The sequence below is a fragment of the Zophobas morio genome, unplaced genomic scaffold (assembly GCF_036711695.1).
Source record: "Zophobas morio isolate AGI-343-1 ecotype UQ-CSIRO unplaced genomic scaffold, CSIRO_AGI_Zmor_V1 ptg000026l, whole genome shotgun sequence".
Classification (NCBI taxonomy): Eukaryota; Metazoa; Arthropoda; class Insecta; order Coleoptera; family Tenebrionidae; genus Zophobas; species Zophobas morio.
The window spans coordinates 984711-1012135 of record NW_026972131.1 but is presented as its reverse complement, the minus strand read 5'-3'; the positions used below and the strand labels follow the sequence as shown (position 1 = coordinate 1012135).

The following is a 27425-nucleotide window of genomic DNA, read 5'->3' as shown; positions in this document are numbered from 1 at the left end:
GAAAAACTGAGAAATCGAAAAATCCAAAAATTTAGCAACGCCAAAAATTGATAAAAATTGAAAAATCGAAAAATTTAAATAGGGCATACATCCTATAAGTGAAACGTCAAAAAACTCAAAAAACGCGAAATCGAAACATCAAAATATCGAAAAATGGGAAAATTCAAAATCGAAAAATTGAACTGAAAAATTAATTCCGAAGAATTGAAAAACCGGACAATCTAAAAACGAGAAATCGAAACAACAAAAACGTGAAAAATCTAAAATTTAAAAATTGGAAAAATTGAAAATTTAAAAAACCGAAAAATGTAAGATTTAAAAAGCCGTAATATTTTGATAAAAAATCAAAAACACGAAAGGTCGAACAATTCTAAAACCTAAACAAAGAAATCGAAAAAAAATCCGATAATTTAGAAACACCAAAAACTGAAAAATCGAAAAATTTAAAGACATAAATCCCAGAGCCGAAAGGTCGAAAAATTGGAAACTTGAATAACCGAAAAACCCATCAAAAGATCGAAAAATAGGAAAATTCAAAATTGAAAGATTTAAACTTGAAAAACCTAAAAAATGGAAAGGCAAAAAATCGAAAGACTAGAAATCAAAACAATAAAAAAGTGAAAACATTAAAATTTAAAAATTTGAAAAGTTGAAAATTCTCAAAATCGAGAAATCAAAACATCAACAAATCGAAAAAAAAATTGAAAAATCGAAAAATGTTGATTTAAAAAATCGCAAAATTTTGAAACATCGAATCAGTAAAAAATCAAAAAAACAAAGTCGAAAAATCTAAAAATTTAAAAATCGAAATACATATTGAAAAACTGAGAAATCGAGAAATCGAAAAAACGAAAAATCCAAAAATTTAGAAGCGCCAAAAATTGAAAAATTGAAAAATCGAAAAATTAAAACATAAATCCCAAAACTGAAACGTTGAAAAAGCGGAAAATCTAAAAACGAGAAGGCGAAAAATCGAAAGAAAACCGTTAAACTGAAAATTGAAAAATCGAAATATCGAAAAACTGAAAAATTAATTCCGAAAAACCGAAAAATCCCAAAATTTAAAAGTCGCAAAATTGAAATAGAAGATAAATAAATAGAAGACAATTTTTATATATTTCATTCCTAGGTTTCGTCTTGTTTTATTTTCGAATTGTCAATATTCGATTACTCACTAACTCAGGTTGATAAAAAAACACCACTTCCCATTTAAAATCCCATGATAAATGTAAATACATATTTTCGAAAATTTTCCACTCCCACTCAACAGAAGAAAATATTTAGCCCCGCCCACCCACCCTATCTCGGTTTCAGTGATTGATTTTATCCGATCTGAATGAATCTTATACTTAACAGAAATAAAATTAGTCGTTAGAATGAGAAGAGGTGGGGGGGGGGAGCTCGTACTTGCTAAGGTAAGACTGATTTTGGTAAATCACATACCCTCCAAGAAAATAGAGGTGGGTGGGCGGAGCTAGTATTTGATAAGATAAAACTAATTTTGGCAAATCACATACCCTCCAAGAAAATAGAGGGTGGGCGGGCGGGGCTAGTATTTGACAAGATAAAACTAATTTTGGCAAATCACATATTCTTCAAGAAAATAGAGGGTGGGTGGGCGGGGCTAGTATTTGACAAGATAAAACTGATTTTGGCACTTTTAACATTTTAGACCCTTTTTCAACTATGTATTAATTTTGTTAAAAAATAATCTTTCATCTTTTACTTACTCGTAATCATCTTCGTCATCCCAACTGTCAGCATGCCTCCTTTCTCTGTACTTTTCAAGCGAAACTTGTCTTGCATGTTTCGCCCAACTAGCTCTTGTTTCTCGTCTCGGTTCTTCCTCCCATGGACTAACATCTCTAGAACTCGATGAATGTCCACCAGCCCCTTGGCCACCATGTACGTATCCCGTCTGTTTCCGACGCCTTGGTCTTTCGTAACATTCATAATTTTCATCGTCATAACTATCGGTGGAGCGACGATTAGATGGATAATACTGCACTAGAAATTCATATCATTCATTACTAATTGGGGAAACGTCAACAAAATATTAATTACTTTCAGGTTCAGCAGAAGTGTCCCACCATCCTTCTTGATCTCTCCGCATGCGCCGCCTTGTCCAGTGATCACCACCACTTTCGGAATCGCCTCGTTGCCATTCAAGAGGTGAACCATTTCCGAATTCTTTCGAATCGCTCGACCACGGCGAAACGCCTTCTTCACTTTGAACCGTCTGCTTTTCTTTGGTTGATTCTAATGGCATTCCTTGGTCAAAGATTGCCCAACTCTCACCTGACATAATGTGAATTATCGTTGCAATTTAGGTTTTATTTTTAAATTATTATTTTGACCTATGATTATTTAGTATTTTGGTTTTAGATAAGACTTTATACTTTTGCTGTATTTTTTTGAATGACCCGCACTAACTTTTTTTTGTTAAATCGATGTATCGATATTTGAAAATTGTAATAATTATTTTTACAGTTTGTCTATGACAGTTTTATTATAATACCAATTTTAAAAATAACCCAATTGTGATTTTTTTTGTGAACCTTTTCTCTGGTAAAAAATTTCATGAAACAACAAACTCTCTCATCTGATGTTTGAAAATCAGATCTTAACACAAGTGGAAAAGCTTAATTATACAAAAACAAAAAAAGGCAAACATTATAACCATCACTAACAATATCAATAATATTAATAAAAACAAAATTGGTAGTTAAAAACTATATCCATTGGAATCTAAAAAAGTTTCAAGCTAAAAAGAATGGTGTTTACAGAATTTCCATATCTTTATCTGCGCTCAAGATATTCACTTGTATATAAAACATATACCGGATGTCCCACTTTATTTGTGCTACTCTAGTGTCTCAGTTGTTGGAAATGCCAGAAGTTTGAAATTTAGATCCGTTAATTAAATAAACAAAAACCTTTAAAAGGACCACTTTATGTCGGTTTTTCTGCAAATGATATCAACTTTTTTATTTTAAACAAAATAACGGATTCATAAACTACATGTATAGGAGTTTGTTATTTTATACCACTTAAAATCCATTTACAATTTAGAGACGACGTCAACACATTGTTGATGATCCGATTACTATACTTTTTAGTTTATGCTCGAGATGTAAAAAAAAAGTGTTGTATTTGACTCAGTTAAAAAATAAAAAAAATAAAAAATTTCATTTAACACTCTTAAAAACATATTCTATTTTTATATTCATTTGAAAAGAAAAAGTTGACGTCATTTCCTCAAAAAAGTGATATAAAGGTACTCGTAGATTTTTTTGTGTAAAATAATCCTTCTCTCACATCTTTTCAAGTAACTGAAGTATTAAGTGGGATTTATAAACTTGTTGTTGACGTTGAAGTTCCCGTTGCAGTTGCTTTTGCAGTATTCAAACGGGTTGCATAAAAAAAAGTGGAGGATTTTACTTGATTATTATAAAAATTTACCATTTTAGACACGTTTTAAGTTTCTTGTTGTCGAAATAAGTCTACAAATTAAGAAAACAAGTCAAAATGTAGCCCCGCCCACCCACCCTATCTCCATTGTGATAATCTTTTTTATTCGTCGTGAGCCAAGAAGGCGGAGCTTAGCTGCAAAATCCTCATTTCTCCACGAGAAATTAAAAACATGTTTCTGAGTGTCGTGTTGTTCAAATAATACTACGTATATTAAGATAAAATAAAGCCAAAGATTAGGCTCCACCTACATCCGTCCCGATCTGAACTCTCAATTGTGATGAATTTTTCATTCGTTGTCAGATCGAAGGGCGGGGCTCAATTGCAAGATCCATTTTAAACCCGCCCTATCTCAATTGTGATATATATTTTTTTAATCTAGAGCCAAAGGAGTGGAAATTAATTGTAAAATCCTTATTATTTCTCTACAAGAAATTACCATGTAAGGTATGTTTTTGAGTATAGTGTTATTCTAAGAATATTATGTACATATATTAAGAAAAAATCAAAGCCAAAGATTAAACTCCACCCATACCTGCTCTGATCTAAATAGTAATCAAGTTTTTATTCGTTGGTAGACCTAGGGGCGGAGCCTGATTGCAAAATCCATATTTCCTTACAAAAATTTACCATTTTAATCGTGCTTTAGGTTTCTGAGAATAAAAAAATCATCCCAATTACGACAGGGCGGGTGGGCGGGGCTTATATTTTGCCTTTTTATTTTAATATGTGTAGACTTTTTTTCATAACATGAAACTTAAAACATGTTTAAAAGGTACCATTTTAAGGGCGTTTTAAGTTCCTCTAAGGGAAAATATAAGCCCCGCCCACCCACCCTGTCTCAATTATGATGATTTTTTTTATTCGTCGTAAGCCAAGCTTAACTGCAAATTCCTTATCTACGAGAAATTAAAAACATGTTTTTGAGTATCGTGTGGTTCAAAGAATACTATGTATATTTAGAAAAAAAAAGGCAAAACATAAACCCCGCCCACCCACCCTACCTCAATTGTGATGATTGTAAAATCGAGAAATCCAAACATGAAAAAATCAAAAAAATAAAAATTGGAAAATCTAAAATTTAAAAATTGAGAAATTGAACAATCGGTAAATTGAAAAATCGAAACATCAAAAAATTGGAAAATCGAAAATTTAAACAAAAACGGAAAATCGAAAATTTAAATATTTCGAATATTGAAAAATTGAAATATAGAAGAACTGAAAACTCGAGAAATCGAAAAACCTAAAATTTTAAAAATTGAAAAGTTAAAATATCGAAAAATCAAAGCATAAAACACAGTTAAAAAATTGAAAAATCTAGAGTTAAAAAACGGAAGTTTGAAAATCCAAAAAGTAAAAAGTCGAAAAATCGAAAACTCGAAAAGTCGAAATACAAAAAAATCCCAAAACTCAAATGTCGAAAAATTGAAAAATATAAGAAAAATTGAAAAATCGAAAAATTGAAGAACTGAAAAATGGAAACTTTGGGAAGTGGGAAAATAAAAAAATAGATTAATTGAGAAATCCGAAAATTGAAAATTCAGAAATGTGAAAATTTCAAAAATTCAAAAAAATTGAAGAACTGAAATTAGAAAATCCAAAATTTAAAACATCGAAAAACTAAAATATCGTAAAATTGAAAAATGGAGAAATCTAAACATCAAAAAATCAAAAAAATAAAAATTCGAAAATCTAAAATTTAAAAATCGCAAAACTGCAAAATCAACGAATCGAGAAATCGAAACTCGAAAATTTAAAAAAAAAAGGCAAATTGAAAAATCGGATAATTAAAAAATCGAAACATCGAAAAGTCGGGAAACCGAAAAGTAAAAAAATCGAAAAATCGATACATCGTAAAATTCAAAAACTGAGAGAAAAATCAAAAGATCGAAAAATCGAGGAGTCGAAAAATCGAAAATTGAGAAACCGAAATAGGCCAAAATCGGAAAAACGAAAAGTTAAAAATGGAAAAATTGATAAATCGAGAGATTGACCAATCAAAACATCGAAACATCCGAATTTCGATCGAAAAATCTAGAAATTTAAAGTTTAAAAAACGAAAAACTGAAAATGCAAAAATAAAAAATCGAAAAATCCAGAAGTCGAAAAATCGAAAAGTCGAAGAATCGAAATATTGAAAAATCTCAAAATTGCAAGAAATATCCAAAAAATGAGGAAAAACTGGAAAATTGAGAAATCAAAAAACCAATAAAGCGAAGTCGAAAAATCGAAGAATTGGAGAACTGAAAAATCGAAACTGAGAGATGGGAAAATCAAAAATAGAAAACTGAAAATTTAGCAGCGTCAAAATTTGAAAAATCTAAAGATCAACGATAAATTGAAAATCCAAAAAGTAAAAAATCGAAAAATCGAGGAATCCAAAAATCGAAACAGAAAAATTCAAAAACTGATGCATCGAGAAATCGAAAAATCGAGGAGTCGGAAGCCGAAAAGAAAAGTTAAAAATTGAAAAATTGATAATTCGAGAAATTGAACAATCAAAACCACGAAACATCTGAATTCGATAAATCGAGAAATCAAAATTTTTAAAAATCGAAAAATTGAAGAACTGGAAAAAAAATTAAAAAACTAGAAATTGTAAAATTCCCAGAACCTCTGCCAAATCGGAAACTAAAAAATTGGGAAATCTAAAAATCGAAAAATTTTAAAAACCGAAAAACCAAGATGGCAAAGTTAAAAATCGAAAAATTGAAAAATAGAATTATTCAAGAAATGAAAAATCGAGAAATCGAAAAATCGAAAATTTAAAACTTTGAAAAATTTAAATATGAGAATATTGTTAAATCAAGAAATCCAAACATGAAAAAATCAAAAAAATAAAAATTGGAAAATCTAAAATTTAAAAATCGAGAAATTGAACAATCGGTTAATTGAAAAATCGGATAATTAAAAAATCGAAACATCGAAAAGTCGGGAAACCGAAAAGTAAAAAAATCGAAAAATCGATACATCGTAAAATTCAAAAACTGAGAGAAAAATCAAAAGATCGAAAAATCGAAGAGTCGAAAAATCGAAAATTGAGAAACCGAAATAGGCCAAAATCGAAAAAACGAAAAGTTAAAAATGGAAAAATTGATAAATCTAGAGATTGACCAATCAAAACATCGAAACATCCGAATTTCGATAAATCGAGATCTCAAAAAATTGAAAAATCGAAAATTTAAAAATTCGGAAAATTGAAAAATTAATATATAGACCTGGAAACGAAAAATCGAAAAATCTAGAAATTTAAAGTTTAAAAAACGAAAAACTGAAAATCCAAAAATAAAAAATCGAAAAAGCCAGAAGTCGTGAAATCGAAAAGTCGAAGAATCGAAATATTGAAAAATCTCAAAATTGAAAGAAATATCCAAAAATTGAGGAATTAAAAAACTGGAAAATTGAGAAATCAAAAAACCAATAAAGCGAAGTCGAAAAATCGAAGAATTGGAGAACTGAAAAATCGAAACTGAGAGATGGGAAAATCAAAAATAGAAAACTGAAAATTTAGCAGCGTCAAAATTTGAAAAATCTAAAGATCAACGATAAATTGAAAATCCAAAAAGTAAAAAATCGAAAAATCGAGGAATCCAAAAATCGAAACAGAAAAATTCAAAAACTGATGCATCGAGAAATCGAAAAATCGAGGAGTCGGAAGCCGAAAAGAAAAGTTAAAAATTGAAAAATTGATAATTCGAGAAATTGAACAATCAAAACCACGAAACATCTGAATTCGATAAATCGAGAAATCAAAATTTTTAAAAATCGAAAAATTGAAGAACTGGAAAAAAAATTAAAAAACTAGAAATTGTAAAATTCCCAGAACCTCTGCCAAATCGGAAACTAAAAAATTGGGAAATCTAAAAATCGAAAAATTTTAAAAACCGAAAAACCAAGATGGCAAAGTTAAAAAATCGAAAAATTGAAAAATAGAATTATTCAAGAAATGAAAAACCGAGAAATCGAAAAATCGAAAATTTAAAACATTGAAAAATTTAAATATGAGAATATTGTAAAAATCAAGAAATCCAAACATGAAAAAATCAAAAAAATAAAAATTGGAAAATCTAAAATTTAAAAATCGACAAATTGAACAATCGGTTAATTGAAAAATCGAAACATCAAAAAATTTAAAAAAATTGGAAAATAGAAAATTTAAAAATTCGGAAAATTGAAAAATTAAAATATAGAACTCTAAACTCGAGAAATCGAAAAATCTAGAAATTTAAAGTTTAAAAAACGAAAAACTGAAAATCCAAAAATAAAAAATCGAAAAAGCCAGAAGTCGTGAAATCGAAAAGTCGAAGAATCGAAATATTGAAAAATCTCAAAATTGAAAGAAATATCCAAAAAATGAGGAATTAAAAAACTGGAAAATTGAGAAATCGAAAAACCAATAAAGCGAAGTCGAAAAATCGAAAAATTGGAGAACTGAAAAATCTAAACTGAGAAGTGAGAAAATCAAAAATAGAAAACTGAAAATTTAGCAGCGTCAAAATTTGAAAAATCTAAAGATCAACGATAAATGGAAAATCCAAAAAGTAAAAAATCGAAAACTCGAGGAATCCAAAAATCGAAACATCGAAAAATTCAAAAACTTATACATCGAGAAATCGAAATATCAGAAGATCGAAAAATCGAGGAGTCGGAAGCCGAAAAGAAAAGTTAAAAATTGAAAAATTGATAAATCGAGAAATTGAACAATCAAAACCACGAAACATCTGAATTCGATAAATCGAGAAATCAAAATTTTTAAAAATCGAAAAATTAAAAAACTAGAAATTGAAAAGTTCCCAAAACCACTGCGAAATCGGAAACTAAAAAATCGGGAAATCTAAAAACCGGAAAACCAAGATGGTAAAGTTACAAAATCGAAATATCCAAAAAATGAGGAATTAAAAAACTGGAAAATTGAGAAATCGAAAAACCAATAAAGCGAAGTCTAAAATTCGAAGAATTGGAGAACTGAAAAATCGAAACTGAGAAGTGGGAAAATCAAAAATAGAAAACTGAAAATTTAGCAGCGCCAAAATTTGAAAAATCTAAAGATCAACGATAAATTGAAAATCCAAAAAGTAAAAAATCGAAAAATCGAGGAATTCAAAAATCGAAACATCGAAAAATTCAAAAACTGATACATCGAGAAATGGAAAATCGAAAATTTAAAAATTCCGAAAATTAAAAAATTGAAATATAGAAGAACTGAAATCGAGGAGTCAGAAACCGAAAAGAAAAGTTAAAAATTAAAAAATTGCTAAATCGAGAATTTGAGCAATCAAAACTACGAAACATCTAAATTCGATAAATCGAGAAATCAAAAATTTTCAAAATCGAAAAATTAAAAAACTAGAAATTGAAAAGTTCCTAGAACTAATAATGTTGCCGAAACTGCGAAACCGGAAACTAAAAAATCGGGAAATCTAAAAATCGAAAAATTTTAAAAACCGAAAAACCAAGATGACAAAGTTAAAAAATCGAAAAATTGAAAAATCGAAAATTTAAAACATTGAAAAATTTAAATATGAGAAAATTATAAAATCGAGAAATTGAACGATCGGTTAGTTGAAAAATTGAAACATCGAAAAATAAAAAAAAACTGGAAAATCGAAAATTTAAAAAATCCGAAAATTAAAAAATTGGAATATAGAAGAACTGAAAACTCGAGAAATCGAAGCATAAAACAGTTAAAAAATTGAAAAATCTAAAGTTTAAAAAACGGAAAATTTAAAATCCAAAAAGTAAAAAGTCGAGAAATCGAAAAATCCAGAACTCGAAAAGTCGAAATACAAAAAATCCCAAAACTCAAATATCGAAAAATTGGAAAATAGAAGAAAAATTGAAGAATCGAAAAAGTAGAAAATCACTATATTGAACGAAATATCGAAAAATTTGGAAATTAAAAAATTGAGAAACCGAAAAGTCAAAAAAGTAAAGTCGAAAAATAGCAAAATTGAAAAATCAAAAACCTGAAAAATAGAAAAACTTGAAGAATCGAAGAACTGAAAGGTGGAAACTTTGGGAAGTGGAGAAGTGGGAAAATAAAAAAATAGATTAATTGAGAAATCCGAAAACTGAAAATTCAGAAATGTCAAAATTTGAAAAATTAAAAATATTGAAGAACTGAAAAATTGAAAAATCTAAAATTTAAAACATTGAAAAATGAAAATATCGTAAAATTGAAAAATGGAGAAATCGAGAAACCGAAAAGTAAAAAATCGAAAAATCGATACATCGTAAAATTCAAAAGCTGAGACATCGAGAAATCGAAAAATCAAAAGATCGAAAAATCGAGAAGTCGAAAAATTGAAAAATTGAGAAACCGAAATAGGCCAAAATGGAAAAATTGAAAACTAGAACTGGAAACTCGACAAATCGAAAAATCAAGAAATTTAAAAACTGAAAAACTAAAATATGGAAAACTTGAAAAATTGAGAGATTGAAATATAAAACAATCGAAAAATTGAAAAATCTAAAGTTTAAAAAACGAAAAACTGAAAATCCGATAAAAAAAAATCGAAAAATCCAAAAATCGAAAAGTGGAAGAATCAAAATATTAAAAAACCTCAAAATTGAAAGAAATATCCAAAAATGGAAAAATCAGAGCATCGGAAAATCGTGGAGTCGGAAGGCGAAAAGAAAAGTTAAAAATTGAAAAATTGAAATATAGAAGAACTGAAAACTCGAGATATCGAAAAACCTAGAATTTTAAAAATTGAAAGATTAAAACATCGAAAAGTTGAAAATCTAAAAATTAACGAAAAAATGAAAATCCAAAAGTAAAAAATCGAGAAATCAAAAAAAATCCACCAATCCAAAAATCGAAATATTGAAAAATCTCATAAATGAAAGAAATATCCAAAAAACAGAAATTACAAAATTGGAAAATTGAGGAATCGAAAAACTAAAAAATCAAAGTCGAAAAATCGGAAGCTGAAAAAATCGAAAAATTGGTGAATTGAAGGCGTCAAAAATTGAAACTTTAGGAAGTCGAGAAATAGAAAAATAAAAAAAAGTTACATCAGAAATTGGAAAACTGAAGATATAAAAAACGTGAAAAATTGAAAAATCTAAATATTTAAAAAATTGAAAATAACAAAAATTAAGAAATCGTATCATTGAAACAAATGAAAATTCAGAAATCGAAAAATAAAAAAATCGAGAAATCGAAAATTTGAAGAATGGAAAAACTGAAAAAGCCCAAAATTGAAATATTGTCATCTAAAGTTGAAAAATCGAGAAAACGAAAAGCCGAAAAATCTCAATAGCGTATTTATAAATTACACGAAATCAAAAAAAAAATCGTGATTTAAAAAAAACCTAGTGGACCTCATTATCTCTATCAAAATTTGATTTTCGTGGAATTAGTGCTGACAACCACAAAAATGTCCCCCTACTTTGGGGAATTTTCCTTCAAGTTGGTAGCACTGCACACTACCGCAATTTGATTGGTTGAAAACCCACCGTCTTTCAACGGCAACGTCGAACAGTAACGTCAGCGGCAAATTTATAAATTGACCTTTACAGTGGAACAGGTCAAAAATCGGACATCCAAAACTCCAACTCGAGATTTAGATTCTCAAAATTTTAAATTATTACTTCAGAGTATTAACGTTTTTTTTATTACATTTTTTATATGGGATACTAGTAAGATAACGTTCATGTGAATGTTAATTTTTCAAAGTAGGTAGAAGAAACACGCACTAACCTGCCGCATCGTCATTCTTTTTCCCGACTTCTGAGTTGCTACCAGTGTTGTCAACCTCCGGAGAACTTCCGCTCACTACATCTGACAGAGATCCCGAATTGAGTCTAACATTGCTTTGCATAATGTCAGTTATTGCTATCGGAACAGGACTTTTTATTGCTTTATTTACAGGTGATTTTGGCGACTTTACGGCTTCGTTACTTGGTTTAATATCTTGAGTGTCTAAAGTCGTATTGTATTCAATTAAATTATACTTGGGTGAAATCGGTTGCTTGTCTTTTTCCTCATCAATCAACTTATTTTCAATGTTAATAATAGTCGTTTCATCTGGTTCCTCAACAATTTCTTCATTCAACTCATTTTGGTCATTTTCGTTCTTATTATCGTCTTTATATTCCGCTTCTGTTAGTTTCAATTCGCTTTCAACAATTTCGCGAAGAGCGGCATATTTATCTGTAACTGTGTCATCGATGCTTGAATATACATTATTAACGTTGCTGTCAAGAGAACTGGGCATATTTTCCTTTTCGTTCTGTATTTCTTCGGGTTCTGTATCGATTTTAGTTTGTTTAATTTCTTCATTTATCAGTTCTCGAAAAACGGCGTAACGATCATAGGCTTCAGAACTTGTAACAGTCGTACAATTTATGTTGTTAAAATTTGCAGCAAAGTCGGCATCAAAAGACGGCATTGTGCTGTCAGCTACTAAATCTGATGTCATTTCGTGACTGGCCCGAGATTTGACAAAATTTGACAAGTAATTAGTCAACTGAACTAAAGTCATGTTACTTAATTGAGTAGCTGGTATATTTAGCTTTGTAGCTAATTCATTTAACCCACTTAACGTTAGTTGACTTAAAGTAATATCTAGTCCGTCCAAAGACGATAAATTATCTGCGGCCATGCTTGTTGTTACATTTGGTTTTGAATCCAGATAAGAAGCTATAGTAACTTGGGCTACATTTTGTTTTTTACCACTTTTTTGCGGTGGTGGCAATAAAATAGGAGAACTACTTTTTGCTATAGTTTTTGGTTCCACCTTTTGATCCACGAAACAAATGGGAGTCAAGTAATCTTCCTCGCTAGAGTGTAGATTAAATTGTTTCTTCGGTCTTTCTGGTACTGGTCCATAATCTGATTCAAATTTAGTTTTTCTTGCTGGTACTGGTATTGGAGGACTCTTATCTAAATTCTTCACCACTTCTAAACTACTCGGAGCGGTTTGATACACATCCATGTAGTCGTAATGGGACTCCTCTATGGGCGGTCGAGGAGGCGGCTTCACAGAAAAATCATTTCCGGCTTTTTTCGGGGGCAACGGTGGCGGTTTAATTTGTGTCAATGTCGATTCAGGTCTTGGTGGCGGTTCAGGAGCACTTTCAGATCCTGAAGAAATATCCAAACTGATATTTTCGTGAAGGCGCATTAATTTATTTTCTTGTTTTGATTCAAATTTGTCGAAGTGAACATCGAACGTATTTTGCTTATCAAAGTGAACGGTTTTGGGAGAACTACCGGAAATAACTGACATATGTTTTTCTATCGTGTCTTTGGGTGACTTTGCTAAATTTTTTTGCCCGAATTGCAAGCCGTCGCTTTGTTGATTGAGATCAAACTTGAAACTTTCGAAATCATTTGACTTTGAAACTTTTGTTTTAAAACCTGCAAATTCCGTATCGAACGGATCATTTCTGATAAAATCTGTTCCAGCAAAAGGATCTTCCGTAACGAATGGATCTTCGCCGAATGGATCAGTGGTAAAATCGTTCTGTTGTGATGATTTTGATAAATTAATTTTCTTGTTAAATAAATTCGTTTCTTGTTGTTGAGCTTGTGAGACCAAATCATTAAGTACTTTCTTTGGCGGGTTCTTAAGTTCTTGAAAGAAATGTTTTTTGTCAATATATGGTTTAATTTTTCCGGTTCCTAAATCAAAAATTAACCTAAGTTAAAACCTAGTAACAGGTCATAGTAATCTAATAAATAAAAAACATATTACCAAAGTGGTGTTGGGGGAATTTTATACGAAAAAAACAGGATAAAAACACCTACTCATCGCAATCTCACAAAGTCATAAAAAAGAAAATAATATAAATTAATAGTAAAAATAGCAAGTCAAATGAACAATATACATACCAAGTGGATCCAATTCTGTAAAAACATCAAACTGTGATAAAATCTCTTGTTTGGTCATTTCGTGTTTCTCGTCTTTTGTAGGTTCAGGCACTAGAGGCGGTTCTTCAAAAATACTCTTTCCGCCGGACTGAGTAAACCAGTCTTCGCTCGTCGACTCCGGCTGTGAGCTGCTTAACTCATGAGCAAAAATATCTTTCTTACTTTTTCCATCTCTAGAATTAAATAAACTAGTATCAGAGCTCGTGTCTAGACTGCCACCAGTGCGGGGTGTCCTTGGACTAAATAAACTACTGGTTTCAGAGGTTCGACTAGACCTTTCCCGTCCCGACGATGGAGGAGGTGGCAAAATTGGTTTCTGAAAAATGCGTAAGTCACTAACAAATCAAACTGAAACGAGCGAATTTACAGTGTAGTTAATAAAGCTGTCACCAAAAGGGTCATCTTTAGAGCCATAAGGATCAGACGGTGTCATTCTTTCCATTTGATTAAGGCCTTGTTGCAAACTATTTAATTCTAATTCGAGATCGACCAAATCAGCTACAGCTGTACCGTCCGGTTTTGCTTCTGCACTCGGAATAGCTTTATTATCACTGGTAAAATTTTTAGAATTTTCCTGTGCTATAGGCTGCAACTGAACAGCAAAAATTATTAAAGTTTTCCCTTTTTAACAAGTATACTGTTTCCAACCCACGTCTTGATAAGCAAAATTTCGAAAGTTTTATTTGATCTTCATAATAAATTGTAACAATATAAATAATAAAAAACTTGTTTCACTACAACTCGTCGCTTGAGAACTTGTTTGATTTACAGACCAGAGCGCGCTCAGGCCAATGTCGACTCTAAGCGTTCAGAAGCGATTTGGTGGGTTTTTATAACGACTAAGTGAATATTTTTGGTAGTTATTTTGTGTAACTAAGAATTAATTCTTTATTTGTGTTTTATACTAGCAAAACGTCTTAAACTAAGAATATTGTTGAAATCGTAATAACCCAATGGATTTTTTCTGGAAAATGTTCTATTTTGTATGAATTTAAATGTTTTTAGTGACCATTTTTGTGGTTGTTTTCGATACAAAAATCGAAACTCTAAAAAATCGTAAAACCGAAACATTGAAAAACTGGAAAATCGAAAAATCAAAAGATCAAGAAATCGTGGAGTCGAGAAGTCGAACAATTGAGAAACCGAAATAGGCCAAAATTGAAAAATCGAAAAGTTAAAAATTGAACAATTTATAATAAATGGAGAAATTGACAATCAAAATATCGAAAAATCCAAATCTCGATAAATCGAGAAATCAAAAAACTTAAAAATTCGAATAACTGAAAAATTGAGAGATTGAAAGATCAAAAGAACGAGAAATCGACAAACAGAAAGTTAAAAGCTGAAAAATTGGAAAAGCGGAAAAATCAAAAAACGAAAAAATGAAAAATTGGAAAAACTGAGAAACGGAAATTGGCTAAAAGAAAAAATTGTAAATTTGATAAATCGAAAACCTGAACAATCAAATCTCGATAAATCGGGAATGAAAAATTAACTAATCGAAAAATTGAAAAACAGACCATCTAAAACCTGGAAATCGAAAAATCGAAAGATTAAGAAATATTGAAAAATTAAAATATCAAAAGATTGAAAAATCTAAAATTTAAAAATCCAGAAGTCAAAAATAGAAAGCCGAAGAATTGAAAAAATCCTAAAACTGAAATGTCTAAAAACTGAAAAATCGAAAAATCAAGAAAATGAAGTCGGAAAATAGAAAAATCAAAAACCTGAAAAATCAAAAAATTAAAGAATTGAAGAACAGGAAAATCGAAACACTCGAAGGTCAAGAAATGGGAAAATCAAAAATCGATGAATTGAAAAATCGAAAAATTGAGAGTTTATAAAAGCCAAATTTGAAAAATTAAAAAATCGAAAATTTGACAAAATGCCAATTGAAAAACAGAAAATCTAAAACCGGGAAGTCGAAAAATCAAAAAATTAAGAAATCGATACATTTGAAAAATTCGAAAACTTGAAAAATTCAAATATCGAAGAAGTGAAATGTAAAATCGAGAAATCGAAAAATCTAAAATTTAAAAATCGAAAAATTAAAAAAGTGAAGTCGAAAAATAGAAACCTTAAAAAATCGAATAATTGAAAAATCAAAAACCTGAAAAATCAAAAAATTAAAGAATTGAAGAACAGGAAAATCGAAACACTCGAAGGTCAAGAAATAGGAAAATCAAAACATCGATTAATTGAAAAGTCGAAAAATTGAGAGTTTATAAAAGTCAAATTTGAAAAATTAAAAAATCGAAAATTTGACAAAATGATAATTGAAAAACAGAAAATCTAAAACCGGGAAGTCGAAAAATCAAAAGATTAAGAAATCGAAACATTTGAAAAATTCGAAAACTTGAAAAATTGAAATATGGAAGAGCTGAAATGACAAATCGAGAAATCGAAAAATCTAAAATTTTAAATATTGAAAAATTAAACTACCAAAAAATTGAGAAATCTAAATTTTAAAAATCGAAAAAGTAAAAAGTCGACACATCGAAAAATCCAGAAGTCAAAAATAGAAAAGCCGAAGAATTGAAATACTGAAAAATCCTAAAACTGAAATATCTAAAAACTGAAAAATCGAAAAATCAAAACAGTGAAGCGGAAAAATAGACACTTTAAAAAATCGAAAAATTGAAAAATCAAAAAATTAAAGAATTGAGAACAAGAAAATCGACACACTCGAAGGTCAAGGAATTGGAAAATCAAAACTTCGATTAATGGAAAAATCGAAAAATTGAGAGTTTATAAAAGTCAAATTTGAAAAATTAAAACATCGAAAATTTGACAAAATGACAATTGAAAAATTGGTCTAAAGAGTTTAGACAGTACTTCCCTCGCTGTCGGAAACGTGACGACTGTATGCCTATTATGTTTTTTTTTCGCAGTGGATTTCAAAGAATTCGGTTTTGTAGTTCCTGAGTAAATCAATAAAATAAATTTACGCATTCATTAATTTTTTTGAGTCACCCTGCATATGCAAATCCAAAAATATGAATGGAATGATAAATCACAAGTTCAGACTCATCATATTTTGTACATTTTAGATATGATTTATTCGGCAAACTTTCGAGCTGACGTCATCAAGTTTTTGGAGGGGATAAGCAAATATATTTTGACTAAACATTTATTATGCTCTTTATGACCTTAAAACATCTGCAAGATTTCAGAGCATTCGGTGTTGTAGTTCCTGATTAAATCAATAAAATATATTTACGCATTCATTAATTTGTTTGAGTCACCCTGTATATGCAAATCCAAAAAATATGAATGGAGTGATAGATCACAAGTACAGACTCATCATATTTTGTACATTTTAGATATGATTTATTCCACAAACTTTTGAGCTGACGTCATCAAGTTTTTGGAGGGGATAAGCAAATATTTTTTGACTAAAGATTTATGATGCTCTTTATAGCCTTAAAACATCTGCAACATTTCAAAGCATTCTGGTTAGCAGATTAAAAATTAAATTTCAAAATGTTGTTTTATAATTTTGATTTTTTTTCCAAAAATCTGGATGTTTCGGGTGAAAAGTCGATTCAGAGTTGTAAACTACATGTGTAGGACTATGTTATTTTATACAATTGAAAACCCATTTACTATGTACACTTTTGAAGTGACGTCATCGCATTAGTGGTGGGGATGATTAGACAAATTTTGGTTAGCGTTTTACCATCTACATGATATTCTTAATATAAGTACAAAATTTCACAACAATTGGTCGAGTACTTTCGGAGATTATCTGTCTAATAAAAATCCGGGACAACAGACGGACAGACGGACGGACAGACAGACGGACAGACAGACGGAAATGGGAGACCTATTTCTTCGTCTTCTAGGGGTCATGAAAGATCGAGAAAACGTAAAAGTAGAGAGTCGGCCGACGGACTCGATTACAATACTTCCTTTGCATACGCTCGGGAAGTAAAAACAGAAAATCTAAAACCAGGAAGTCGAAAAATCAAAAGATTAAGAAATCGAAACATTTGAAAAATTCGAAAACTTGAAAAATTGAAATATCGAAGAACTGAAATGAAAAATCGAGAAATCGAAAAATCTAAAAATTTAAAAATTAAAAAATCGAAAATTTAAAAATCGAAACAGTAAAAAAATCGACACATCGAAAAATCCAGGAGTCAAAAATCGAAAAGTTGAAGAATCGAAATATTGAAAAGTCCCAAAACTGAAATATCGAAAAACTGAAAATATAAAGAAAAACTGAAAAATGGAAAACCTGATAAATCCGAAAACTGAAATATCCAAAAACTGAGAACCTAAAAAGTCGAAAAATTGAGCAATCGAAAAATCCAATAGTGAAGTCGAAAAATCGAAACCATTAAAAAACCAAAAAAAAAAAAAAAATCAAAAACCTGAAAAATCGAAAAATTAAAGAATTGAAGAACAGGAATATCGAAACCCTCGAAAGTCAAGAAATAGGAAAATCCAAACATCGATTAATTGAAAAATAGAAAAATTGAAAAATCGAAAATTTGAAAAAACGACAATTGAAAAACAGAAAATCTAAAACCGGGAAGTCGAAAAATTGATAGATTAAAAAATCGAAACATTTGAAAAATTGAAATATGGAAGAGCTGAAATGAAAAATCGAGAAATCGAAAAATCTAAAATTTAAAAATCGAAAAAGTAAAAAGTCGACACATCGAAAAATCCAGAAGTCAAAAATAGAAAAGCCGAAGAATTGAAATACTGAAAAATCCTAAAACTGAAATATCTAAAAACTGAAAAATCGAAAAATCAAAACAGTGAAGCGGAAAAATAGACACCTTAAAAAATCGAAAAATTGAAAAATCAAAAAATTAAAGAATTGAGAACAAGAAAATCGACACACTCGAAGGTCAAGGAATTGGAAAATCAAAACTTCGATAAATTGAAAAATCGAAAAATTGAGAGTTTATAAGTCAAATTTGAAAAATTAAAACATCAAAAATTTGACAAAATGACAATTGAAAAACAGAAAATCTAAAACCGGGAAGTCGAAAAATCAAAAGATTAAGAAATCGAAACATTTGAAAAATTCGAAAACTTGAAAAATTGAAATATCGAAGAACTGAAATGAAAAATCGAGAAATCGAAAAATCGAAAAATTTAAAAATTAAAAAATCGAAAATTTAAAAATCGAAAAAGTAAAAAAATCGACACATCGAAAAATCCAGGAGTCAAAAATCGAAAAGTTGAAGAATCGAAATATTGAAAAGTCCCAAAACTGAAATATCGAAAAACTGAAAATATAAAGAAAAACTGAAAAATGGAAAACCTGATAAATCCGAAAACTGAAATATCCAAAAACTCAGAACCTAAAAAGTCGAAAAATCCAAAAAGTGAAGTCGAAAAATCGAAACCATAAAAAACCAAAAAAAAAAAATTAAAATCCTGAAAAATCAAAAAATTAAAGAATTGAAGAACAGGAATATCGAAACCCTCGAAAGTCAAGAAATAGGAAAATCCAAACATCAATTAATTGAAAAATAGAAAAATTGAAAAATCGAAAATTTGAAAAAACGACAATTGAAAAACAGAAAATCTAAAACCGGGAAGTCGAAAAATTGATAGATTAAAAAATCGAAACATTTGAAAAATTGAAATATGGAAGAGCTGAAATGAAAAATCCAGAAATCGAAAAATCTAAAATTTAAAAATCGAAAAAGTAAAAAGTCGACACATCGAAAAATCCAGAAATCAAAAACAGAAAATTCTAAGAACAAAAATATTGAAAAATACCAAAACTGAAATATCGAAAAACTGAAAAATGAAAGAAAAACCGACCAATCGAAAAACTGAAAAATCCCAAAACTGAAATATCCAAAAACTGAGAAATCGAAAAATCATAAAAAGTGAAGTCGAAATATCGAAACCTTAAAAAATCGAAAACCTGAAAAATCCCAAAACTGAAATGTTCGAAAAATGAAAAATAAAAAAATTGAAAAATTGAGAAATAGAAAAATCAAAAAAGTGAAGTTGAAAAATCGAAACCTGAAAAAATTGAAAAATTGAAAAACCAAAAAACCTGAAAAATCAATTAATTGAAAAATCGAAATATTTAAAAATCGTAAAATTGAAGAGAAAAACTGAAAACCGAGAAATTAAAAAATTGAGAAATTGTAAAATCCAAAAATTGAATAACAAATAGGACTAAGTTGAAAAGTCCCCAATTGAAAAACAGAAAATCTAAAACCGGGAAGTCGAAAAATCAAAAGATTAACAAATCGAAACATTTGAATAATTCGAAAACTTGAAAAATTGAAATATCGAAGAACTGAAATGAAAAATCGAGAAATCGAAAAATCTAAAATTTTAAATATTCAAAAGTCGACACATCGAAAAATCCAGGAGTCAAAAATCGAAAAGTTGAAGAATCGAAATATTGAAAAATCCCAAAACTGAAATATCGAAAAGCTGAAAAATGAAAGAAAAACTGAAAAATCGGAAACTAAATCGAAAAATTTAAAACGACAATTGAAAACAGAAAATCTAAAACCGGGAAGTCGAAAAATCCAAAGATTAAGCAATCGAAAAATTGAAAAATCGAAAAAGTAAAACAATCGACACTGCGAAAACTCCAGAAGCCAAAAATGGAAAAGTCGAAGAATCGAATTATTGAAAAATCCTAAAACTGAAATACCGAAAAATTAAAGAATTGAAGAATAGGAATATCGAAACCCTCGAAAGTCAAGAAATGGGAAAATCAAAACATCGATTAATTGAAAAATCGAAAAATTGACAGTTTATAAATGTAAAATTTGAAAAATTGAAAAATCGAAAATTTGAAAAAACGACAGTTGAAAAACAAAAAATTTAAAACCGGGTAGACGAAAAATCGAAAGATCGAAACATTTGAAAAATTGAAATATGGAAGAGCTGAAATGAAAAATCGAGAAATCGAAAAATCTAAAATTTTAAATATTGAAAAATTAAAATACCAAAAAATTGAGAAATCTAAAATTTAAAAATCGAAAAAGTAAAAAATCGACACATCGAAAAATCCAGAAGCCAAAAATGGAAAACTCGAGGAATCGAAATATTGAAAAATCCCAAAACTGAAATATCCAAAAACTGAGAATCTAAAGGACCGAAAAATTGAGAAATCGAAAAATCAAAAAAGTGAAGTCGAAAAATCGAAAAATTAAAGAATTGAAGAATAGGAATATCGAAATCCTCGAAAGTCAAGAAATGGGAAAATCAAAACATCGATTAATTGAAAAATCGAAAAATTGACAGTTTATAAATGTAAAATTTGAAAAATTGAAAAATCGAAAATTTGAAAAAACGACAGTTGAAAAACAAAAAATTTAAAACCGGGTAGACGAAAAATCGAAAGATCGAAACATTTGAAAAATTGAAATATGGAAGAGCTGAAATGAAAAATCGAGAAATCGAAAAATCTAAAATTTTAAATATTGAAAAATTAAAATACCAAAAAATTGAGAAATCTAAAATTTAAAAATCGAAAAAGTAAAAAATCGACACATCGAAAAATCCAGAAGCCAAAAATGGAAAACTCGAAGAATCGAAATATTGAAAAATCCCAAAACTGAAATATCCAAAAACTGAGAATCTAAAGGACCGAAAAATTGAGAAATCGAAAAATCAAAAAAGTGAAGTCGAAAAATCGAAAAATTAAAGAATTGAAGAACAGGAATATCGAAACCCTCGAAAGTCAAGAAATGGGAAAATCAAAACATCGATTAATTGAAAAATCGAAAATTTGAAAAAACGACAACTGAAAAACAAAATTTAAAACCGGGTAGACGAAAAATCGAAAGATTAAGAAATCGAAACATTTGAAAAATTGAAATATGGAAGAGCTGAAATGAAAAATCGAGAAATCGAAAAATTTAAAATTTAAAAATCGAAAAAGTAAAAAGTCGACACATCGAAAAATCCAGAAGTCAAAAATGGAAAAGTCGAAGAACAGAAATATTGAAAAATCCCAAAACTAAAATATCGAAAAACTGAAAAATGAAAGAAAAACTGACGAATCGAAAAAATTAAAAATCCCAAAACTGAAATATCCAAAAACTGAGAATCTAAAAAATCGAAAAATCGAAAAAGTGAAGTCGGAATATCGAAACCTTAAAAAAATGGAAAAATTGAAAAATCAAAAACCTGCCAAATCGTAAGATCGAAAAATTGAATAATAAGTACACTGAAAAGTCCCAAAACTGAAATGTCCAAAATCAGAAATTAAAAAATTGAGAAATCGAAAAATCAAAAAAGTGAAGTTGAAAAATCGAAACCTGAAAAAATAGAAAAATTGAAAAACCAAAAAACCTGAAAAATCAATTAATCGAAAAATCGACAAATAAAGAGTTTATAAAAGTCAAAAATTGAAAAATGGAAAAAGTAAAAAAATCGACACATCGAAAACTCCACAAGCCAAAAATGGAAAAGTCGAAGAATCGAAATATTGAAAAATCCTAAAACTGAAATATCGAAAAACTGAAAAATCCAAAAACTGAAATATCCAAAAACTGAGAATCTAAAGGATCGAAAAATTGAGAAATCGAAAAATCAAAAAAGTGAAGTCGAAATATCGAAACCTTAAAAAAATCGAAAAATTGAAAACCAAGAAACCTGAAAAATCAATTAATTGAAAAATCCACAAATAAAGAGTTTATAAAAGTCAAAAATTGAAAAATCGAAAGACTAAGCAATCGAAAAATCTAAGAAGTAAAAAAAATCGACACATCGAAAACTCCAGAAGCCAAAAGTCGAAAAGTTGAAGAATCGAAATATTGAAAAATCCCAAAACTGAAATATCGAAAAACTGAAAAATGAAAGAAAAACTGAAAAATGGAAAACCTGAAAAACCCGAAAACTGAAATATCTAAAACCTGAGAACCTAAAAAGTCGGAAAATTGAGCAATCGAAAAATCAAAAAAGTGAAGTCGAAAAATCGAAACCTTAAAAAAAACAAAAATGAAAAATGAAAAAACTGGAAAAATCGAAAAATTAAAGAATTGAAGAACAGGAATATCGAAACCCTCGAAAGTCAAGAAATGGGATAATCAAAACATCGATTAATTGAAAAATCGAAAAATTGACAGTTTGAAAAAACGACAATTGAATAACAGAAAATCTAAAACCGTGAAGTCGAAAAATCGATACATTAAGAAATCAAAACATTTGAAAAATGCGAAAACTTGAATGAAAAATCGGGAAATCGGAAAATCTAAAATTTTAAATATTGAATAATTAAAATATCAAAAAACTGAAAAATTTTAAATTTAAAAATCGAAAAATTGAGAAAACGACAATTGAAAAATATAAAACCGGGAAGTCGAAAAATCGAAAGATTAAGAAATCGAAACATTTGAAAAATTGAAATATGGAAGAGCTGAAATGAAAAATCGAGAAATCGAAAAATCTAAAATTTTAAATATTGAAAAATTAAAGTACCAAAAAATTGAGAAATCTAAAATTTGGAAATCGAAAAAGTAAAAAGTCGACACATCGAAAAATCCAGAAGCCAAAAATCGAAAAGTCGAAGAACAGAAATATTGAAAAATCCCAAAACTGAAAGAAATATCAAAAAACTGAGAATCTCAAGAATAGAAAAATTGAGAAATCGAAAACCTGCAAAATCTATTAATTGAAAAATCGACAGATAAAGAGTTTATAAAAGTCAAAAATTGAAAAATCGAAATATTTTAAAATCGTAAAATTGAAGAGAAAAACTGAAAACCGAGAAATTGAAAAATTGAGAAATTGTAAAATCCAAAAATTGAATAATAAATAGGAGTAAAATGAAAAGTCCCCAAACTAAAATTTCGAAAAACTGAGAATTCGAAAGTTGAAACAGCAAGAAGTTATGGTGTATCAGATCACGGATCATGGCTTATAAATCAAATCGTTTCTGAACGCTTAGAGTCGACATTAGCCTGAGCGCCCCCTGGTCTGTAGATCAAACAAGTTTTCAGACGACGAACTGTAATTCGTGTGACCTGAATTAAAGTGAAGGAAACAAGCAGCTTGTAATATTCTGGTAAATCTAGTGTCAATTTGTCGAAAATAAAACGCGTCGTTAAAAATATTATGCGCGTTTAAACTACAAACTGACATTAACTTGAGATGACGTCACCAATATTTGCTAACTTTTTTTAGCTTCTGAACAATAATCATCAAACATTTCAAAGTAATACGTTATAAGTTTTGGAGATTGTTGGAAACGGAAAACTTGCTAAGAAATTCGTGGAGAAATAAATTCAACAAACAAATGTACTTAAATGTATTTTGTCTTTTATACATACCTTTGTACTAGTAACCGTCGAATCAGAAAACAAGGGAGAACTGGTGAATCGATTTTTATCTAAATGTTGTTTAGCTAATTCAATTTCTTTTTTCTTAAGGGCAAACACAACTTGAAATAAATCTCTCATTGCAATAACAACCTAAAATGTAATCATTGGTTAAAAGCAAGTAAATGCGGGATAAACAGGCACCCACAGTTTTTTGTATTGGTTGTTTTTTATTTTTAATGGTAATTTGAAACATTTGAAAATTCTATAGTTTAGTTATAACTTTTAAAAATAAACAAGAGTTGGTAATTATATTACCAACATAATTTTCATAAAAATTTCAACTTGTTTGACTAAAAGAGCGTTTAATCATCCAATCATCTTGGATACTTTTATGACTTTTCTCTGAATTTATTGCATTAATATATGAACTTAATGAAAATGCATAAATGTTCAGTTTTTTCTTACTTGACTAGCAGCTTTATCCGTTTTTATTCCAAAAAACCTGTGGCCAGTATCAGGTGAACCAAATATATAACCAAAAGCTCGAGAATCTGTCATGTCCTGTGCAATAAAAGAGATTTTATGCACAGGATGGTGATATAATGAGTCCTGTAAATAATAAGCGTCATTTAATACAACTGCGGCAGGTTTTTAAAACACAATTACCCCTGTTTTTTCATCTCTTAATCGTAAACCATCAATAGCTATATTAATAGTAATACGCTGTTTATGCTCGCCTGCAGCTCTAATTGCCATTTTTAAATCAGACAACGCTTCTTGGCACATTCTATCTCCCCTTGCTTCAGAAACTTCTAAAATCCCGATTAACTTTGCTTTAAAACTTACGCCATCTCCCAAGAATCGTGTTGTTTCATTCTTGTCTGGAAGACACCATGAAGAGGAAATGTGTATCATGTATGGTGTTTAGTTATACTCACATTTCAGAGGACTAGTCTTTTTGCGCAATGTTTGCATATTTATCAAGTAATACGCAAATTTTAAAAAACACCCTTAACCATCTGGGACTGAACCATTATTTTTTATCACATAGTAAATTGACTGTACACCTTCCATTATATTAATTGAAAAACCGAATTATAAAGCGACAATTTAAAAACTGTTCATTTTCTACGAAAATGCAATGAATTAATTGATCAGTGGATCCATTGATCAACCCCATTTAGTGGTGTAGCAAGTTTGGGGTTGCAACTTGCACATGCTCAGTTTAGGAGTCTAATCAAATTTTATTGATTTAAAATTTTCCTCAGATTATTTGAAATGTTTTGATTTCTGCATCATGCATTTACCTGTCGTTCACACAATTCATGATTACTGGCGTTAATATTGCTGGAATATTTAAAAGTTCTGTTTTCAACATCTTTCGAAAATTAATCAGATAACTATTTGTCTGTTAATGCACCGATTTTAATGCACTTTGATTTGTATTTTCACATACTGTTACACATTTGTAACATTTACAGTTTACACATTCACATTAATTAATGTAAATGTAATGCAAATGTCAACTTAACCTAACAAACAACGTTCGGAAATGTTATGGGTTGTGACCAGGTTGTAACAAACCAACCAGAGTGAAACCCAATAACTGTTTGTGACGTTTTTGAATGAGGAATTGAGGATATGAGATTTACGATTAAAATAACTTATAATTAGTAAATTCGTTTTTCTTAATATGCAACAACGCGAATGTTATAAGAGTGTTAACAATTAATAGTATTATTTGTTCAAGTGAAAAAAAATATTCTTTTTGTCACACATCTCGACATCTAGGCAACCAACAATACCTAATGTGACTCTATCTTGAATGTGTGGCAATTAGTAACTTTTATGAAATAGAAATATATCTGTGTCTTTGTTATTCTCCGTCTTTTCGACAGCAGGTATTTTTTGTTGCCAGTATGGCGATCCTGTTACTGTCATTAGGCTGTCAATTGTCTTGCTGGTAACGCGTCGTCCACGACTGTTTGCCGGTGTTGTTTTCGCATTCTCGGTGTGAGTATTGACGCGAAAGTTATCAATAGGTGTTTTTACTGTTTGGTTCTGTGGTTATTAACCTGTTATTAAAACAATTTGTTCTTATTCGCTTTAGTTATAGTATAGTGTAGTGTTTTGTGTTCATTTGATTTGTTTTTTTCGTTCGTTTTATTTAGTATATAGTGTGGTATTTTGTGTTCGTTTGATTTGTTCTTTTTAGTTAATTTTCTTACAAAATGCCCCGAAGTTGCTGCGTTAAAGGTTGCGGTAGACGCAAAATTGCAGGGGCCCAACTATTTTCAGTACCCATGGGTAGGTAAATTAATTATATTTTGCAAAAAAAATTACAAAACAACGCTTTCTAAAGTCTGGCTACTGATATTTGAAGGTAACTTCATTGCGGGTAATGCGCTTATGAGGATTTATTGTTTAGCCCCTCTGTAAATGACTAACGAAGTTTATAAATTTTTCTAATCCTCGGAGGTAAAGAAGTACTGTGGGCGCTTATCCCGCTGGTAAAAGCCCTTAAGACGATTAAAGATCAGTGAAGTCACCTACTAACAGTAGCCAAGCTATAACAAGTAGATGAATTTAATGTGTAAAATTACCTACAATTGATTTATGAACCTACACTGTATTTTATTCTTTAGGCATCAAATCAGCAGCAAGGAGACGGATTTGGTTGGAGCTGTTGGAAATTCCGGAAGAAAAACACAACAAAAAGATGGAAGTGTGTGAAGTATGCAATACATTCTGTTTAATCACCTACACTTGAACTATTAAATTTTCAGAAACATTTCTGTAAAGAGGATTTTAATTTTGGGTTTTTGTATAGTGTAAACAGGGATTTGAGACTGAAAGATAGGGCAATTCCTCATTTACATCTATCGGGGGGTCATCACTTTAGGTGTACGTATGAAGGTGAGTATCTATAACGTGTAAATGACAATTATGTATCACTGAAAGCTTGTGTAAAAATTGGGTTGAATTTTTTTTCACATTTGTTGACTTTTCAGTGATTAATAATTAAATGAATCTTAATTATTAATATAATCGTCCAAAATAATGTTGTGTGCAATTTCATCTTGTATCAATATTTTAGGCCTTTCTTTTATCAGGGAAATGTTAAAGATAATTCACTGGACATAGTGTACTGATGCAGTGGTTAATAATTTTTAATAATAATACTTATTTTCCTAAATTTGTTGAACAGTAGAAGATAGTTCAGGTAAATTCTTTTCTGTCGGTTGTAAAGAGTGCAGTTTAATTTTTTTTTTTTATGAAAATACACTGACCGGCAAAAAAACGGCCATCCTGAAAATGTTCGCAAAACCACTTTAAAAATTATCAGTTTAACTAGTGGTCGTTATTTTATTATAGAATCATTCATTATTGACACATTTTGTATAAATCAATAGAACATAACAAAAACAAGAAAGGAAGCTGTTGCAAACAGTATTTTTCATCTTTTGATTATAAGTTTGGCAGTTAATAAACGTTTTCACGCGAAAACAATGCCGTTAACTCTTACAGATGTCTCTCAAATTGTCTCTGATCGAGGATGGTCATAGGCAACGCCATGCGTATTTTCAGGGTGATCGTTTTTTTTTTTTTTTGCCGGTCATTGTATAAGTTTTGAATTGATCTCACAGGCTTCTATCACATCAGAATGTTAAATCTTAAAATATCTTATGTATGCGTAAGAAAAACAAAATGTGCTACCTTTTGTAGACATTCACTTGATTTCATGCTGACCTATTGACATTTATACAAAGTTCAATTTGAATATTCATTCATGATTTTCATGATATACT

At 29.5% G+C, this 27425-nt stretch overlaps 1 protein-coding gene across 5 annotated transcripts in view; it reads right to left on the bottom strand.

Moving 5' to 3' along the window:
* LOC135136232 (protein disabled) overlaps positions 1-25320 on the bottom strand; it is a 41018-nt gene extending 15698 nt beyond the window's left edge. Inside the window, exons 1-10 of one of the 5 annotated variants that reach the window (XM_064065423.1) lie at positions 24924-25320; positions 24555-24744; positions 24283-24497; positions 24082-24225; positions 23626-23766; positions 13719-13943; positions 13313-13667; positions 11177-13102; positions 2065-2298; positions 1731-2007 (exon numbers count right to left, since the gene is read on the bottom strand). In XM_064065423.1, coding sequence (XP_063921493.1) covers positions 1731-2007; positions 2065-2298; positions 11177-13102; positions 13313-13667; positions 13719-13943; positions 23626-23766; positions 24082-24225; positions 24283-24497; positions 24555-24591 — 3554 coding nt within the window. In that variant the 5' untranslated portion in view covers positions 24592-24744; positions 24924-25320. Of the gene's footprint in view, positions 1-1730; positions 2008-2064; positions 2299-11176; positions 13103-13312; positions 13668-13718; positions 13944-23625; positions 23767-24081; positions 24226-24282; positions 24498-24554 lie in introns of all 5 variants that reach the window. The other 4 variants (XM_064065422.1, XM_064065424.1, XM_064065425.1 and 1 more) reach the window with 4 other exon arrangements.
* Between the last annotated feature and the right edge of the window lie 2105 nt (positions 25321-27425).